The sequence below is a fragment of the Zerene cesonia genome, chromosome 20, assembly GCF_012273895.1.
Source record: "Zerene cesonia ecotype Mississippi chromosome 20, Zerene_cesonia_1.1, whole genome shotgun sequence".
Classification (NCBI taxonomy): domain Eukaryota; kingdom Metazoa; phylum Arthropoda; class Insecta; order Lepidoptera; family Pieridae; genus Zerene; species Zerene cesonia.
Window position 1 is genome coordinate 9,827,499 of NC_052121.1, and position 18,154 is coordinate 9,845,652.

Genomic DNA, 18,154 nt, shown 5'->3' on the forward strand with positions numbered 1-18,154 from the left:
AAATATTATTCAAACAATGATTACATTGATTATTCAGCTTAAAATGATTTGCTGTCTACGTTATTATTCTATTCACTCGTGTTTGATGTCATAAGACCTCAGTGATGACGTCACAAGTATGACACCATCGCGCTACACGTCCGTCTCATCATATCGCACGCGGAGTGTACGTCTTGTTAGATTGAAGTTCAATTTTAAGCGTATTCTAGAATTATTTTATATCAATATAAACAATCAAAACATGTTTTAAATCGTCTATTTTATTCTTCGTTGCACTTGATTGTATGTGCGTCTTTGAACATGAATGAATTGTTGAAAGTTGAATTCGAAACTTTTGTTACAGTTAAACTAGTCAATATATAACAGTGTGTTGTTATTAGGTTAAGTAATGCTTGGGCTGTATCGGATTTATTTAAGTGCGCCTGGCATGTGGAAGTTTCGTGTGAAAGTCTACCATTTGGTTGAAAATTTACCAAAATGGTAGAATTTCATTAATTGTCTGTTTATGATATTTTTCTCATCTTTGATGTAGATTTATTAGTGAATTTTATGATTAATAATTAAATAAATAAGATTGCCCTCGTTGAAAGTTTATCTAACGGGTTTAAGTCTAATTAAATTATTTTATTGTACCTTGATTCTAAAGTAAAGATTATATTTAAAAGTCATAACAATTTACAAAAATAAAATCATTGTTTGAATTTACGAATGTTATCTCATTTATTTTTAAATTGTTTATTGTATAATGTGATTTTTAATGAACATACATAGCTAAGTACGGAAAAATTTTCACATCTAATATTTTTTCCAACAACTTCACTGAGCTATTTGATTTATGAAATCCATGCGTTAAAAATAATTGTGACAAAACAAAACGTTAACTGTGGCTTACGTTTTATTATTAGTGTAAAATGTATAAAGAAATATATAATTGTAGAACAAAGAATCCTTTGGACTTATTCAATTGCAACGTTAATGAACGCACTTTTAATTAAAGTATTTATTGTACCATATTTATCTGTTTTATTGCAATGTATGTATCTATGTATGATCAGGCGCTAGTGTAAAAAAAATTATAATGTTTATTATGAATTGTTTGCATATTAGCGTGTGTCGGATTTTAAGGGATCTTATGAGTGGGATGCTTATTAGGAATGTTATAGTATATATATAGAATTAAAGCTGAATTTATTATTTGCTTTATGATATTGCTGTTGTAACTCTATCGGAAATGTTTTAATTTCTTTATTATTAAATAATGCACAGTTAGTTTAACGATCGAATTCTCAGACAATAATCAAAACTAAATCCAACTTAGTATAAATAAAATAAATAAATTTTACTGTGTTTTTTAAATTGTTGACAAATTTCACCCGGTTGAAAGCTTTATTCAAATCTATGTGTATCTTATATAAAAATAATAATTTATTTTCGATTTGATATGATTTAAATTTCTATCTCATGTACAGATTATGTACTCAAGTTATTGAACAGAAAGCAATTTTTTAGGTAAATAAAGCGAAGCTCCATGTCCCCTACATGTGGAATGTGGGGTAAATTCTGGGTGCATCTGTGTTACTGATTGTTTTTCTTTGCGATCAACGAGATAATCCGCATTCTTTATCTTGCCAGACGGAACGTTTATAAGTTCCCTCATGGGAAACGAATTCATGTTCTGCGCTCTGGCTTGACCACTACACCAAGGAGGCGGTTTGAAGGGAAGAATAAGTCATAATAATGAGCAGTTGTAACTATGAAAATGTATAAAAACATATGCATAAAATATCAGAGAATTTTATTGTTAAACTAACTAGCATACACAACCAACTTGACCAAATATAATGATAATGTATATGTATCCTTGATAATGTTCTATTCTGATACTGATGTGTTTGATAAAAGACAATGTATGGTGAATGTCATGTCATGGTCATGTGTGTTAACCGTTGTTTATTCTGTATATTATAATAAAACTTAATGGTGGATATAATTGAGAATTTTCAATAATTGTCTCAATGTGGTCTTTGTGTTGCCATGTTTTTGCAAAATTTTAATGTTTTCTTTTTTTCATAGACAGAGAATGAGAAGAAATTATATTCAGTTTTAGTATCTTTAGTGCGATTTGTTCTTGACAAAAGTGCAAATAGTCTTAAAGTTTTAACGAAAACTCGTCAGAAATGTGTTGTTTAGTTTTACAAATTATTGAGACATATTTTTCATTCCGCTTTTGAGTGCTGTCATTGTGAAAGATAAATATATATAAACTAAATAAATAATCTGTATTAAATCAATTTTCAATCATTTATCTTCTGTGGTTTTCTCTGTCTATGGATATTTGTACATGGGTTGTTAATAGCTTTTGTGTACTAAATTTTATTGTTATATGTTTATATAATTTAAGGTCTTACTTCTAAATTCTATGTCTTTATTCCATTGATTTGTACAATAAATATAAATATTGTTCTCTCATGTTGGTTATTTTATTCCTAGTTTCAATGTAGTGGATAAATATGGAATTAACACACAACAAATTTTTTGGAACTCAGTTATACCAAACATATGCATGTCACAAACTCTGTGCCTATTCGCAATGATCTGGTAGTTCAGACAATGCTTTTTAGTGCTAAAAAATAAGTATAAACTACCATCAGTGTCAAGTATGAATGTTATATGTGTCCCACTAATGGAATACTTACACTTATTCACATCATTTCATATTAAAAAAATTATTCCGTTTGAAGTCTGAATAAAAGATACCATTCAAATAAATATTTATTGTAACAACAATATAGTACAGTATTTTCTAAATAAAACACCTACTGGTTTTTTGCTCATGTTGCACATATTCTTTATTATCCCACATGATTTTATTAACTTAACATTCCTAATCTGAAAAGAAAAATCATTTTATTATATATATTTGTTATATACATAGAATTATACATATAAATATATTACAAATAAGATCTCACAGGTTTAATGTTGTATTATACAAATTAATTTGTAAATAATATTAAAAAAAATAACAATTTTGATATAATTATTGATGATAGATAGATCTATGAATACAATTAAATAGTAATAAAACATTTCTGTCCCTTAAACATCTTTTTAAAAGAGTAAATGCTATGTCCTTACAACATATTTTCGATTGATCCCAAAATAATGCTCAGTTACTTTTTCTGTTTGTTTGTATGTGCATAAATTATGTAAAACTGCTGTGCAGATTTCAACCTTTTATGTGGTGCTAGACAAATAGTAGATTCAACTTATAGGATGTTTTTTTAATTATTATTAGGATGATACCTATGTACAGATTAGTGGGTGATAAACAATCACATATACAATTAAATGAATATGTCTTCAAAAATAAAATATAAGTTTCTTAATAGGTGTATGGCAAAAATAAAGACTATACCAACTGATATACATCTCTAAAGTCATAAAAATGTTGTATTGTCTTTGAAATACAAAATTGTGTAGGACATGCTGGCCAAGCCACAGAAAAAATCTAGTAATTAATAAAAGTTACTTCGAGATTGATTTATACATTAAGAGGAAGGAAGGCCTTCATGTGATCAAAATAAATTGACACTGTTTTTTTTTTCTGAAAATTTGTATGTTCAATATACAGGATACACAACTCACCAGAACATTATAAATGCAGCTGACTATGAGGCATTCTTTTTGGGATTCAATTCATATTCACAATTGGCATATGCTAGCCCTACACCCATGCCCATACCGGCAATCATTGGCCATCTCCGCCGCTTGAAGAACAATACTGAAGTCAATGCTCCTAGAAATACCCCACCACCTGAAAACATCAAAAGATATTGACTTGAATCCGAATTCTACATGATTTCGAAATTTAAGTTTTTAATGGATTTTAATAGCGACCCAGGTGTTCGAAATGTCGGTATTAATAATATAATGAATAATCAATTAAAAATCTTTTGTTTCAAATTGTATATTACTAATGAAATAAAAAATTCTATGTACAGATTTAATTGTGTCTCTGTTACTTAGCACTTTTAATGATTATATATATACATGAACATAATATCTAAAATGCAATTTTTGAGGTTAAAATTAATTTATTTTTACAATAAAACAAACATTTTTGGGATACCTGTTTTTACGATGCCATCCGTTAAACACAGATCCAACTTCGCAGAATAATCATCTTCGGCGTTATCTTTTTTGCCTTTCGCCATGGTGAAATTAGAAAAAATATATAATTAGTGCGGCTACAGAAAAAACTTCGATGATAACAGCTTCCCAGTTCAGCTTTTACATAATTCCTAAATTCAGTAATAAAAATGACGTTTTCTTCATTACTTCAAACGGATGACATATTATATTGGCATATGTCAGTTTCTAAGATAGTCGCCATGAAAGAAGTCCATATATTAATTATAGAACAATGGCAGACTTTCAAACATGAATTTAGTTTAGAAGAAATAGTAGAATCTAAACCTAAAATATCTTAATACATTCATCATTAGTCCTTGAGTATCTTTGTCGAAGAAATATTGTCTTGAGAAGTCTGACAATTTTTTTTTTTTCAAAATATTAGAATATGATCTCGACATCGATAGGACAGGCTCGATTTCTTACTTTTGTTTTTATGCTATCGGACAGCTTAGCTCTGAATAATATAAAAATATTATGAATCTCGTACGTGGTCATACATATGATCCACAAAAATATAGTGATTTTTATATATTGGTAAAACTTGAATAGTGCAGAACCCCCTTAGTTTTTATCAAATACATATTACAGGAAAAAGTAACGAGTTGCGTCCCTACCGCAATGACTTAAATCATAAAATATGTGATTGAATGAAATACTTTAATAAATGTATGTATACAAATTACAATTCACATTTCACATTTAACACACCATCACTATCAACTGGACTATGGGTGCTTAAAATAACAGATAGAAAACCCTTAAAAATTGTGGAGTAATGTTTTATCTTTTCGATATTTTTACGTAAAATAAATAAAGAATCCATACAAGTAATAAAGCGGCATTTACTATAATCATTCTTTAACTATTTTCTTCAACTCCCAGGGTGCATAGGAATTAAATATTATTGTCACATAACTACGTGCCGTCAGCACCGTGTCAATGGTTTTCTTTTCAGACGACACTCTATATACATTATACTTATATAATATACTGACACTCTATGTACGGGATGTCAAATATTAAATGTCAATCCTCAATATGTCAATTGTCATAGTTCAAATCCAAATGCAGAAGGAATAAATTAAATGTGAGCAAAATGTGATATTATATTGAGACGAAATGTATAAAACTAGTAAAATTTTGTCCATACGTTGTGCGTATACCGACAGGCAACTATGGTATATCGTAAGGAAAACGAGCACAACACAAGACAACAAATCGTTGCTACCACCCAATCCTCAGAAAATATCTAGTGATATGGTCGGACCCCCAGATCCAGTATCAAACCTGAGAAGAATTGTTTTTAAAAAGCCAGCGAATGAAGGACAGTTAGAGAAAAAATACAGAGAACTTAGAACGGAAGTACAAGAATGGAACCAGGAATTTTGGACGCAACACAATTCGAGATTTTTTAAGGTTTATGTAACCAATATTATATGACTCTAATAATAACAATAGCTTTCAGAGTAATTTATCAATAAACTCAGGCATATTTTCAAAATTACTCACAGATTATAAAAAATTATATCATATCAGTACTGATTACTTATGACATTCAAATTCAACGATTAGTTTTAGAAATTACCTACATTCATCATCTTATCGTATTTAATTAGACATGAGTAGTAATTAACTGCTAAAGACAATTGTAATAAAATCAATAATAATGTTATGAATGCAAAAGTGTATTTGTTTGTTTTTTGTTACATACTTTTTACCATAGTGAAACAATTTATTCCCAGGGGGGATTTACTTTAACTATCTGGGTGGTGAACTAGATTTTAATGAAAATATGTTTGTTAATTAAATAAAATGTAATTTATAACAAATCTAATAAATCCATATTTTTCAGGAAAGAGAAAATTACTTAAAGCATAACCTCCCCGAAGGAAAAAGCAACTTAACAGCCGATGAAATGAGTGTGTTTTATAAAGCATTTCTAGACAAGAATTGGAAAACACACATAAAGTACAACATTGAATGGTATAAGAAGAATGTTACTTTATTAGGTCTAGCTATTAGAATAAAACTTAGAAGAATTTTTAGAATTAAAGATTAATAGTACTAAGTGTTATTTATTTATTAATTATTTATATCAGGCAACTTTCTCATGTAACCTTTTTTTATTTAAAACAGTACAAACCTCCTTTGGAAATATAAAAAAAAAACTGTCAATAATATGTCATATTGCATTATAAATAAAATATCAATACAAAAATTAATGGTGTTTGCAAAGAGAGATGAAAAGTAACTTTAGTGTACAAAAATAGAAGTAACATTAAGAAGTTTTGCATAAAATAATGTACATTGCATTAAAATGGCTTCTGAGTTTGACATTACTTATGTGGATAGCCATGTGCTTTGTGGACTTTTATTTGAAAACAGAATTGGTGAAAAATACAATAGGTAAATGTATATTTTATTACCGTTAAAAGTGAATCACCATATCCCCTAGTGGTGAATGGGGCATATGACATATATCTGTTTCACTGTAGGGGATCATCCTTCTCAGTCCTGCCTGATCAAGACATTTTCAGCCAAAAAAGGCGGTCATTTTATTGCGTTATAAGCTATTAATTCCACATTTGTTTTGCATGGACTCTACTGGCTCATTTAAGACTTCTGTCCCCATTAACTATATTACTTTGTTAAAAAATAGCTTAATATTGTAGCATACATATATGCATAAGTGTTAAAATCTTATGCTTTTCAGAACATAAACCGTTTTATACGGAAAACGAAAATATTATATCTGCAATAAATAAAATTAAACTGGAACATGAAGAAAATTCAACCATTTGTCATTATGTTATGTTCTTTGCTGGTGCAATTATTATTTCATTGTACAACAAAAAGCAGGATATAATATCGTTTATAAAGAAGTTTTACGAATTGAATAGATTTGAGATATATGAATTAAACTTCAATATTTTGAAAAAATCCGCCATAAACTTATGTGATGCCATTATCAAATATTCTGTTATGATATGGGAAAATATTAAACTGGTATCGATAAAGTTAACAGAAACATATCTAAAAATTAAATTTGTACGCAATTTAGAAAGACCAAATTTACTCTTAATAAAAAGATTTATAGAACTCAAAGAAGAGCGTAAGAATTTAGGAAAGTTATTATTAGCTTCAATACGAGAAAATAAAAATGTCAGAATGAGATTTCAACTAGAGAATCTAGCTAAAAATCGATTAGCCCGATACATAGAACACACGCATAAACTAATTAAAGAAAGTCGATGCCGATATGTGAGTTTTCAACAACTTTATTTGGCAACACACCAAGAGAATTTATTTCTTAAAACGCGTATTAAAAAACTAATTGATGAAAAGGAAAATACAGAAAGAAATCTTATTGCATTAATTAATGCAGTTTGTCAGTCGAAAAATAAAGAACTCAAAGCTTTTTGCAGTAGATATATCGTAGAAACGAAAAATAATTTATTGAATTCTGACGTTAAAAATGAAATACGAAATTTTTTAAATAAATCTGTACGGAACAGAAGAGCACCACTTGAAAATTCTTCGAAAAGTAATTTAATTGAATCAGATACAAAGATTATTGAAAAAATTGAAAATGAATATATCATCATATCAGAAGCTCCAAAGCTAAGGGGCTTACCGGGAGAATACGTGTGGACAGTAAAAGACAAAGATGGATTGATTGAAAAATTATATGAATGTAATATTCAAAATGATTGCGATAATGGTGATACCATACGAAGAATAAGACAATATTCTGTTTATTATGATAAAAACTGTCTATTAGATTCTACAAGGTAAGTAAGCAAAAATCTTCTATGAACTTTAAAATTTGGCATGAATAACTGAGCATAACTGGATAGGGAAATAACTTAACAATTTTTATTAAGGTACGTACCTAATTCATCTTATAGTAACTTTTCATAAGAAAAGTTATTCTTGTACCTTGTTAGCTATCATATACAATATGAGTGGTGCAGTATAATTACACCGCTCAAAATTAATATTGTTTATTTGCATAATCATTTCAGTTCAGCAAGTTTTACCAATCAAGCGAATAATATATGCAAGGATTGTAATATAAAGCAAATAAATTACCCCATAACAAGTCATAAATTTCTAACGGGATCACAAGCTTTCCAAACATTTCTCAAGCACAATGAAAATATCGTGCAATGTCCGATGCAACGTACTCAGATAATGCCATGTGGATAATGTGTGTCTTTATTTTTTTAACCGGTTATTTCATAAATATAATTTTATTTTAATTTATTATTTTATTTTACATATTTATTTTCCAAATTAAAACCATGGCAACACCTTTGGCATTTTTGCATTTTGACAATGATGTATAAATTTGGACCATGCGTTAAGTGACTATTTGATGTTACGTAGTAACTAGTTCTTAATCTGTGATTTGATGAGCGATGGCTATTGGCTAGTGTCTATTTTATAGGTTTACGGTTAATTACACTGGTATTTTTCTATACCTACGACAACAATTTGTTAAAATACAATATACAGCCTCTTTAACACTAAGTTATAAATGTGAATAAGTTTAATTCAAATGACGTGTCAAGTGACAAGAGGTTTTCAAAATCTACCTTCATTGAAGGATTGAAATACCAGAAGCAGAGTTGCAAGTTTTTAATAATAATTCCACAGCATCAAATTGTTCTACCATCGAAATGTCTAATAAACTTCAAGAACTTAAACTTGATGAGATTTTTTGGAAATCTATAAAAGAAGTTGGGCTCGACTTGGATTATGCTGTCGCAATACCAAAATCAATTGCATCGGCAATTCTTCAAGAACTTGAGAATTCATTGGAATACTTTAAGGGTGATTTATCGAAAATCAAGTAATTGAGTTTCCATGAATAAGACACAACAGACACAATGTTTATTGGCTAATTACATTAAAATTACTAGTTATTGTCTTTTCTCAATTATATTTTTTTTCAGAGTATTCGGTAAAATATATCCTTTACCTAGACAACAAGTCGCTTATGGGGATCCGGGTATAACTTATACTTATTCTAACCTAACCGTGCCCGCCCTGCCGTGGCCTGAACCTATTCTAGCCTTAAGAAATTTTCTTTTCAAATTAAAAGGCATAAAATACAATTTTGTTTTAGTTAATAAGTAAGTTAATTACATCATAACGTTTGTTTTGTATGGAATAAGTATATATGTAATCATATATAATATTAAAAAAGGTATCGAGACGGCAATGATCACATGGGAGAACACAGAGACAACGAACCCGAGCTTGACCGAAATATTCCAATAGCTTCAATATCTTTTGGACAGGAGAGGATTTTTATTCTCAAACATAAAGAAGCACGAAAACCCGGTCCAAACAGAAAACAAATTGCTCCAGGTACGTATTTATTTTAAATCTTCATACTTGTTTATAGTAACTGAGTCATCAATGCTACGCAATTTATAAAACATATAACGAAGTAATCGTGCTTCGTACGTAACCGTTTGTTTCGCTTTATTATTAACGTCTTCCTCTTGAAACGGAGTCTCTATAACGGTACTCACTCGACGTCCGTATGTCTCACACCCTTCAAGAAATTGTAAGCAGTCTTTAATAGTGTTATCTTTAACGACGATCAAGTGCTTCGCTAAATTCTCAAGGAACGATAAGAAACATCTCTTTGCATAGAACCACGTGTCAGTGCCCAGACGCTTGTTGAATGGTTCAAGTGATTTGATCACTCTCGAGATACCAAACTCATAATTTCCTTTAGCGCAATACAGCGTACCTATTACTAAATTCACAATGCACAAATGATAGAATTTCTTCTCAGGGTCTTCAAATATTTGTTGTTCTTCTTCCTTCTCTATTTTTCGCATGATATCCTCAGCTTCTTCGTTCTGTGATGTCATTATATAAGATACACACAAATTAGCTAAAACAACAGCGCTTACATCTAAAATATTATCGAATTGCTTTTTCACGATGGGCTCATAGAAGCTGGCTGCCTCTTTGTATTTGCTTTCTTGCATAAACAAAACGTGTGCTACGTTTAGACGCCAAACATCTGACTCGTTACAGAATTCGACAGATTTGCGAAAGATTTTTTCTACTTGACCATAATTTTCTTTATCCCAATATATTTTTGATTGAGCCATGACCACGGGAATATATCTTTCCAAAGCTTCTTCATACTCCACTACAGCTTTCTTTACCTGCTCATTGTCGCCTTGTGAGCGGCTCTCTTGTACTACTTTTGTTAATTTTCTTAATTGCTCAGCATGCTTCGATGCAATGTCTTCATACTTTTGAAATGCTTCCTCAGGTGAAGTTTGGCTTGTGATTATGGCATCCAAAAAATCATAAAGGTACGGTGTTAGATATTTGTATGTCAATTGAGCATTCTCTGCTAACACATCTGCAGCTAAGTCGTAATATTCAAATTTACAGTACAGGAGGAGTAGATTGGCAAATGTTTCCGCTGGAAAAGGGTCTTGTTGCAGCAAGAAATGTAGTTTTTCAAAACCGTCCGTCGGTTTAATATCAATTGATGTTAGCGCTATATTGTGCAAAGTTACTGCATCTAGCTCATGCTCGTGTCGCGGAGGCATATCAGATAATGCTTCTCTAGCTGCTTCATTATTCTTGAGTTGGTATTCTATAGCCGCTTTTAAATTAAATACTTCAATGAGGGCTGTTTCGTGTAGGGTTAATGAGTTACCTACGGATTTTACTTCAGAACTTTCAGCTTGCATGCCAACGGATAGCTCGGGATGATCTCTAATGCCCCTTTCGATCACAAGAGTTATATGTTTCAAAGCTTGTGGGTACTCTTTAAGTTTAAAATAGCACAATGCAACATTGTAGTGGAGATGGGCATTGAAACCTAGCACTGTTAGGCTCCTAGAAAATTTCTGTAGAGCCTCTTCATATTGGTTTTCCTTGTACAATAAGCATCCTAAATTTATATCTTTATCACAATCATCTTGCGAATAAGAATCAACCAAAGCTTTTGCAGTAATCGTATCATCTTCTCCATATTTAATTGCAGACTGTAATTTTGTGACGTTTTTTTCGAGTTCCGGAGATGTTATTTGAAGTGTAACTTTATATGCTTCATCAAACATGGACGCTTCATATAGCGCTTGAGCGAAATACAGCTTATATTCGGGTACTTCTGGGTGCATAGCTGATAATTGTTCGTAGCAGTTAGCTGCATCGACGAAAGATTGTAATCTGTAATAGCAATATCCAAGTAAAGATAGCCCAGCTCTGTTCGGATTGAAATTCATAGCATCATTCAATACTTTTATGGCGTCTTCATATCTAGACTCCCGTATCTGAAAAATAAGAGTCAAATAACATGTTTCAATTATTATTTAATAATATAAATTTTATCCTATTATGTGATATATAATAAGGCCCTTCATAAAACTTATCTGATTATTTAAATACAAAAGTAACAAGAGGACATCGGCCATGCAGTTAATGAGTGCTATGTAAATGATATCTAGGCATATGTCGTTCACGTGTAAAGCTTAAATTTATCAATATATAAATTATGTTACTTTTGTAGCGGTATTTTAAAAAAAGCTAGTGTTTTTTTTAATCGAACAGGTGAAGGAATTTTATTTCAGGATTAGTTTTTTATGTTGAATTTTTACTAAAACTGTCCGTCTGATGTCGACGTCCCGAGGACAGGACTTGCAAGGTTCAACCAAAAAGTTGAGATAGTATCATTCTAAGCGACCAATATACTTTTTATTTATTTAAATAAAGAAGTGGGCTTCTCACAATTTCTGGCCGGAGTTTTGTCTTTAGAGCATATGCATGCATGTGACTATGTTTATCCATTTTTTTGGCAAGCCCACATAATGACCCCGTAAATAAAAAGGTGGATCAGTTTTTTTTCCATACCCCATATCTATATTGCTAATATGGGTATCAAAAGAAATATCGTAAACCGAAAGCATGACTGCTCTAGTCAGGCTTTTGGTTCCCATAACAACAAATATTGTTCCTGCATCATTTTATATCAATTCTTTTCGAATTCGTACTCTAAGTCATAATACTTTCATGAACCTCTGAAATTGAAGACTTCGCCCGTTATTTAATTCGTTATCATTGTAAGAATTCTAGCGTAAGTAACGATGTCCTCTGAGTTTAGTTTTGATTGATGTACTATCTTATCTGTATATGTTATAATATCCTGTTTGGTTGATTTAAAAAAAAGCATCAATGAACAAGTGAATATAAACACAAATAAACGATATCAAAGGTATACGTTTCAATTTGCTATACACGTCTTAGTCTTTTATGGCCCGTAGGGATATTTATAATTTTTTAATAATAGTTTGTTTATTTATTGTCTACTACGACATCAAAACTCGAATTATCTTTTTGTAAATTGTGAAATATTTGTGAAGATAAATAACCAAGTCGTTAATCTAATCTCTTGTCCCGTTATACAACGCTGTGCTTTATTATTCGCGATATATCTGATACCTATCGATTATTCGTTACCTAACAGTATAGCAGGGGAATAAGTTCTTCCGCATGGGATGGGCATTTGATTGATGAAGTGTTGAAAACGGTGATATTACGGTGACCGTCACAAGGTCAATCGTTGATATCGTTTTTTTAACTTGAAAATAAATTGTATGACGATTATTACATCCAGTTTTTTTCTATCGTTTTTGTCCTATATAAAAAACAATTATTTCTGATTTTCAATATATGTTGCTACATTATAAATAAAGAACGTTATTTGTTATAATTTGTTAAGAAGTTATCGAATTCACAATAACAATACACACCAATTTCGTTGCTAATCCGTTTAGATTCTTAAAGGACATATTATTAATCAATATAAACATGTATTCTACAATGTCTTAGACAGTCTAATTCTTACCATGGTATATATAGTTTTTGTATATTGTCCATCTGATATTTGAAGATAATCCATGTTTAAATCGTATCTCATTGATTACATAGAAATAATAAATGTGAAGATTTATAGTTTTTGTTTTCGTTTCCATAGTAACATATATTTTGCCTTCTGCTCTAGCTTTTTAGTCTGTGTTTTACAAGAAATGTTTGTCACTATGTTCTTCTTTCATTACAGTTACAATAAATCTGGAGCATGGAAGTGTTTTGTTTATGAATCCGCCCACTAATGATATCTGGTACCATAGTTTACCGAAGAGAAAGAAAATGTTGGGAATAAGAATAAATTTAACATTTCGAAAGATTCTTAATAAACCCTAACAAAGTAAATGTACAATGTATTTGGCATTTTATTAAGAAACCCTTGGCGTGTTAGAAATAAAATGAATTTACACTCTGAATTATTCTAAACACTTTTCGATTATTGTTATTGTTTACTTAATACTAAAATAAAATTTTCTGTATTTAAGTTTTATAAACAAGTTCATTTACGACAACGACTGCCTTATTATGAGGGTTGTGAAGAAAAATTGGGAATTATATGGATGTTTTATATAGATATAGGCTGAAGTTAATTTACGCATATGACTTCTATTTGCACACTGCATAATTATAGAAAAACAATTTATTGTAAACAATCATGTGAACTAAGAACTGTTTAATTGTTTTGTCATATTTTGGGAGAAATTTACGATAGAGCAATCCATTGTTTTTAAATGTCACCACACATTTTGACATTGACAAATAATGTAATAATAAATCATAAATGTCCAAAAAGTGAATCAATTTTATCAAAACATTGTATTATTTCACAATATAACGTACTCTGTATTTATGTTGCTTAGTATTAATTTATCAATACACTTGAAGCAAGGGGTTTTCTTCAAATTTTACATATTTACAGAAAATCTGCTCTGAACAAAGGTAAGTGACGAAATAAAGATATGTGTATAATTTAATACCATTATCGGTTGTAAGTTGTAATCACGTATATCTGAGATAAGGGCAGCATATATAACGACGAGGGCCGTATAACGGCTATCGTTACGCAGCAAACTGCGATGAATTTTAATATTATTTTATGGGATTGCTTTACAATCTTGACTGGTCAGAAATGGGCTGAATTATTTGTGGAATCGCTGTTTGGTAGACTATTTGAGTGCAGAGCATTAAAATTGGCTCTTTAAAGTCGTGAAAATGTGGTATGGTCCAAATTTACAGAGGTCTTATAAGTATATGATGTTTGCTTCTAAGATGCCATCCCTACGGATAGATCAGAGTGACCTCAAATGCAAGAATGGGTGTGATTATTTTGGGAATCCACAATGGCAAGGATACTGTTCAAAATGTCACCGAGAGCAGCTGCAGCGGCAGAGAAGAGCAGGTACAGCCAATTTTTTTAATAAATCTTAGTTCTGTATCTATATTTTATTTATAATGCTTTGTCCTTCACTTAAATATACAATTAGCAGTTTAGCAAGTCAGTAAGCAGTTAAGTGTGTTATAAATCTGTAATAATTAAGGATAATGAAACAGAGGGCATAGTAATAAATATAATTTATTTTACCTTGTATCTTTTTGGTGAATATAACAATTTCTTCAGAATAACAAACTTGAGACAATGAACTCAAATGCATTTATGTAGGTATTTCAAGCAAAACAAATATTTTGGTATTGGAAAATATTTATATGAAATCTATTGATCATATTTGCCCATCCGTCTGGTTGATTAGTATTATCTTTATTAGTGTGTGGTCATAGCCACAGGCGATATGATTGTAGTACAAATATTGGACATGATAATTTTTACCTGCGTCTTGAATAAAAAAATAAATCTAAATAAACAAGATATTGATAATTGATATGTACCTAGCTTGTTTAATTGTTTAATTTTTGCAAAAAAGTTCTCTTCTCTAATCATAATGGAATCAGCATATTGTCTTGTATTAATGACCAATCTGTTGTAAAAAAAGTGTCTATTAGATATTTAATCTTAACAAAAGTTAAATACCTACAAAAGCACTCCTTAAAATTTTTAATTTATAACAATAAATCCTACATTTCAAAATGTCAATCCAATATATAAACAATATAAAAACAATGAATATATCAAAAGATATATAAACACTTTTAAACAACTTTTTTAACGGTTTTACACAAAAGCAACAATACTGATTTAAATAATTGTTTTACCATTTGTAAACTGCATATTTACTGAGTTACATAGGCTATATGTGTAACATGGACGAAGCTGGAGCAAACAGCTAATCTCTTATAATTTAATGGCCCAGGCTATAAACATCAACTGCTTTTATTCTAGTCATCTAGTCTCCATAGAAACTATAGACCAAAGGAAGATGGAAGGATGTAATTCAATGCTCATATCTACAAGTGGCAATTTCTGCAGAAGGCCTTCACACAAAATGGGATCCAGATAGCATACATATTAGAATAATATCAAAGCCATTTCTATTCATACATATTTTGCTTTTATTATTCAGTCTCCATTCAGTAAAGGACACCACTGTGTGCTGGCTGGGTTGTTTACAAGATTTTATCAATTAAGGTCAAAGGGACAATCATATAGGAAGTAATATTAAAGTTGTCATTTAATTATAGTGATGGATCAATTAATTATCAAGGGATCTTATCAATGTATCTATGATATTGATTATTATCTTTAAGGTTAAGTTCAGTTAACATTGGTTAGAATTTATTTATCAAATCGGTAGATTGTTAGTCCTTTATTGAATTCCCAACTGTTTTTTGATATAATGTTTGTATTTATAAATATTATCAAAATATTTTTACTTCGAAAAAGGAAGAGGTTATAAATTAACCTTTATTGTGTTTGTTTTTATATAACTTTTCACTGGGTGAACCAATTTTTATAATTCTATTTTTAATTTCAAAGCTGGTGCCTCTCATGTGGTTCCATATAAATTATGCCCACTTGAAGGCTGTTAAGTTTTTTGTTTTTTGATAATTATGCATACTGTATGTTATAGTTGAGTGTAAAAGTTATTGAATATTATTATTATTTTATATTACTCTGCAGAAAAAGCATCATCAGCAACTCTACCTAAGCCAGAACAGAAGAAACCGGAGCGCAGTTCGAAGCTCACGTCGCATTATTCTTTTTCAAAATTCGAAGAGAAGAAACTCAAGCAGAGTGAAACTTTGAAGAAAGCCAACCTACTTAAATTCAGCGTTTTTAAAAAGAGCAGCCAAGGTATGTCGCTAGCTTATTGTGTGTTTGTGAATCGTAATGATTAATTGTGCAGATATATATTTTTTTTCTTTGTTACATTCCTGTTAGACATTTTGTGAAGACGTCATCAAAAGTATAATCAAACACTAGCTGCGCCCCGCGGTTTCCCGCGTAAGTACGTATGTACGTACCCGCGTAAGTACGTATCCCGTAGGAATATCGGTATAAAAAGTGCCTATGTGTTATTTCAGTTGTCCAGCTATCTACTAAGCTATCTAAGCAAATTTCATTGCAATCGGTTCAGTAGTTTTTGCGTGATAGAGTAACAAACAAACACACATTCTTACAAACTTTCGCATTGATAATATTAGCAGGATGTTTGTAGACAACAAAATTTAATTGATATGAAACCTACTTACACCCTTTGACGGTTTGAATGAACTGGCCTTGAGTCATAGTCTGCGTTCAGAATCACGCACTTCTGGCTAAACTAATGAATTAGTCAGCTATTATGTAATTATAAGATAATACGCTTAGCGCAAATCTTGTCTCTATTCGAGACTTAAATGATAAGGAGTAATATAGATTGCACCCCAATTCTGTCAGTGGATTTATCACAAATGTAGACTTCTGATTTATCTTATCGTAAGGACCTAGTTCTATGATACTGATCCAAATATTTTCTCTTTCTCTGGATATAGTTTTTCTGAATATGATAAAGATATTCCTCTCGAAAAAACGGTATCATCATATCATCTTTTCGTACCTTTCGTTACCTTTTTAACTGGGTTAATAAAATCAAAGCAATCAAAACCCTCATAGGAGGCCTGTGTCCCAGTAGTGGGAAATTATAAGGGCTGATGATGATGATGATGATGAATCAAAACAATCTTGTTTAACCACATTACACAAATTGTAAGAAATTTGTACGAGGGGTGGACAGAAATCGCTCGATAGTAATTTGGCTGTGCATTATAAAGTCCAAGTTGGTGTCTAAGGAAGCTTGAGTACAGATGGAATCCAAAATCATTATTGTTGCCATACTATTTAACGCTTAAATACTGCGGTAGCTGGCGGTAGCTTTATAAAAAGACGCATCCCTCAATCGAAGGTCTATACCATGTTTTGACAGAGGACTTTTCGCCATAGATGACCACGAACAAGCAGCGGAAAAGCGGCCGCCGGAATTCAAGATCCCCGCCATGGTCAACGAGGGTATGAAGAGGGATTTTCGGGTCCGTTTCTCGTATCTTACGCCCCAGATAGACAGGGACGCAAGAATATTCGCGCATAACTTCATCATGGACGTAATTAAATGCTCCAATGTTATGACCGCGGATGAACTATCGGAGAGGGTCCAGAGGCAGTATCAGGTAATTAGAATTTATTGGTCTAAGTCTTGTAGGAATATGCCTTTCCTTGATTTATTTAAACATTTTACCATGTCAAGCTACCAATCTTGCCCCTGATCTCAATATTACAATGTGATATCTCCGGCGTTATTGACGATTGTCCTCTTTTGTTCAAATGTGGTCAAGAGGGTATTATTATTTCTTGATACCCGCGTTATATTTTAATAATTTTTTATGTTTTAACGGTACTTTCCCTAATTAAAACATTAAAAAAACATCAGTCCAATATTATAAATAAAATCATTAATTATTTACAATTCTATTTTTACAAACACTTGTTTCTGCTCTCTGTGGATACTTCAGGGTTTACATTAGAAAATTCACAAGGCCCTCGTATACTTAGTCTGGCCATAAATACTGTTACACTTAATTATAAAAAAATATTACATTTGAATTTCGAATCTGTCAT

At 30.9% G+C, this 18,154-nt stretch overlaps 5 protein-coding genes across 5 annotated transcripts in view; 4 read left to right on the forward strand and 1 right to left on the reverse strand.

Annotated features, from left to right (window-relative positions):
• Positions 1–5,219: 5,219 nt before the first annotated feature.
• LOC119835020 (COA8 family protein CG14806, mitochondrial) lies at positions 5,220–6,271 on the forward strand. Its single transcript, XM_038359601.1, has 2 exons — positions 5,220–5,613; positions 6,050–6,271. The coding sequence occupies exons 1-2, from the start codon at positions 5,317–5,319 to the stop codon at positions 6,254–6,256; spliced, it is 504 nt and encodes a 167-aa protein (XP_038215529.1). The 5' UTR covers positions 5,220–5,316; the 3' UTR covers positions 6,257–6,271.
• Positions 6,272–6,937: 666 nt separating this feature from the next.
• LOC119835066 lies at positions 6,938–8,469 on the forward strand. Its single transcript, XM_038359681.1, has 2 exons — positions 6,938–7,988; positions 8,223–8,469. The coding sequence occupies exons 1-2, from the start codon at positions 7,009–7,011 to the stop codon at positions 8,404–8,406; spliced, it is 1,164 nt and encodes a 387-aa protein (XP_038215609.1). The 5' UTR covers positions 6,938–7,008; the 3' UTR covers positions 8,407–8,469.
• Positions 8,470–8,548: 79 nt separating this feature from the next.
• Positions 8,549–13,484, forward strand: LOC119835067 (DNA oxidative demethylase ALKBH2-like). Its single transcript, XM_038359682.1, has 4 exons — positions 8,549–9,052; positions 9,156–9,335; positions 9,410–9,573; positions 13,301–13,484. Exons 1-4 carry the CDS (start codon positions 8,880–8,882, stop codon positions 13,441–13,443), a joined length of 660 nt encoding a protein of 219 aa, XP_038215610.1. The 5' UTR covers positions 8,549–8,879; the 3' UTR covers positions 13,444–13,484.
• On the reverse strand, positions 9,582–12,030 carry LOC119834806 (tetratricopeptide repeat protein 30A). The gene is made up of 2 exons (XM_038359316.1): positions 11,971–12,030; positions 9,582–11,516 (listed from the first exon to the last, which is right to left on the reverse strand). Exons 1-2 carry the CDS (start codon positions 12,028–12,030, stop codon positions 9,582–9,584), a joined length of 1,995 nt encoding a protein of 664 aa, XP_038215244.1.
• Positions 13,485–14,343: 859 nt separating the features above from the next.
• LOC119834892 (rab5 GDP/GTP exchange factor) overlaps positions 14,344–18,154 on the forward strand; it is a 10,599-nt gene continuing 6,788 nt past the window's right edge. Inside the window, exons 1-3 of the mRNA XM_038359410.1 lie at positions 14,344–14,506; positions 16,181–16,354; positions 17,483–17,706. Of these exons, the coding sequence (XP_038215338.1) occupies positions 14,359–14,506; positions 16,181–16,354; positions 17,483–17,706 (546 nt within the window). The 5' untranslated portion in view covers positions 14,344–14,358. The remainder of the gene's footprint in view (positions 14,507–16,180; positions 16,355–17,482; positions 17,707–18,154) is intronic.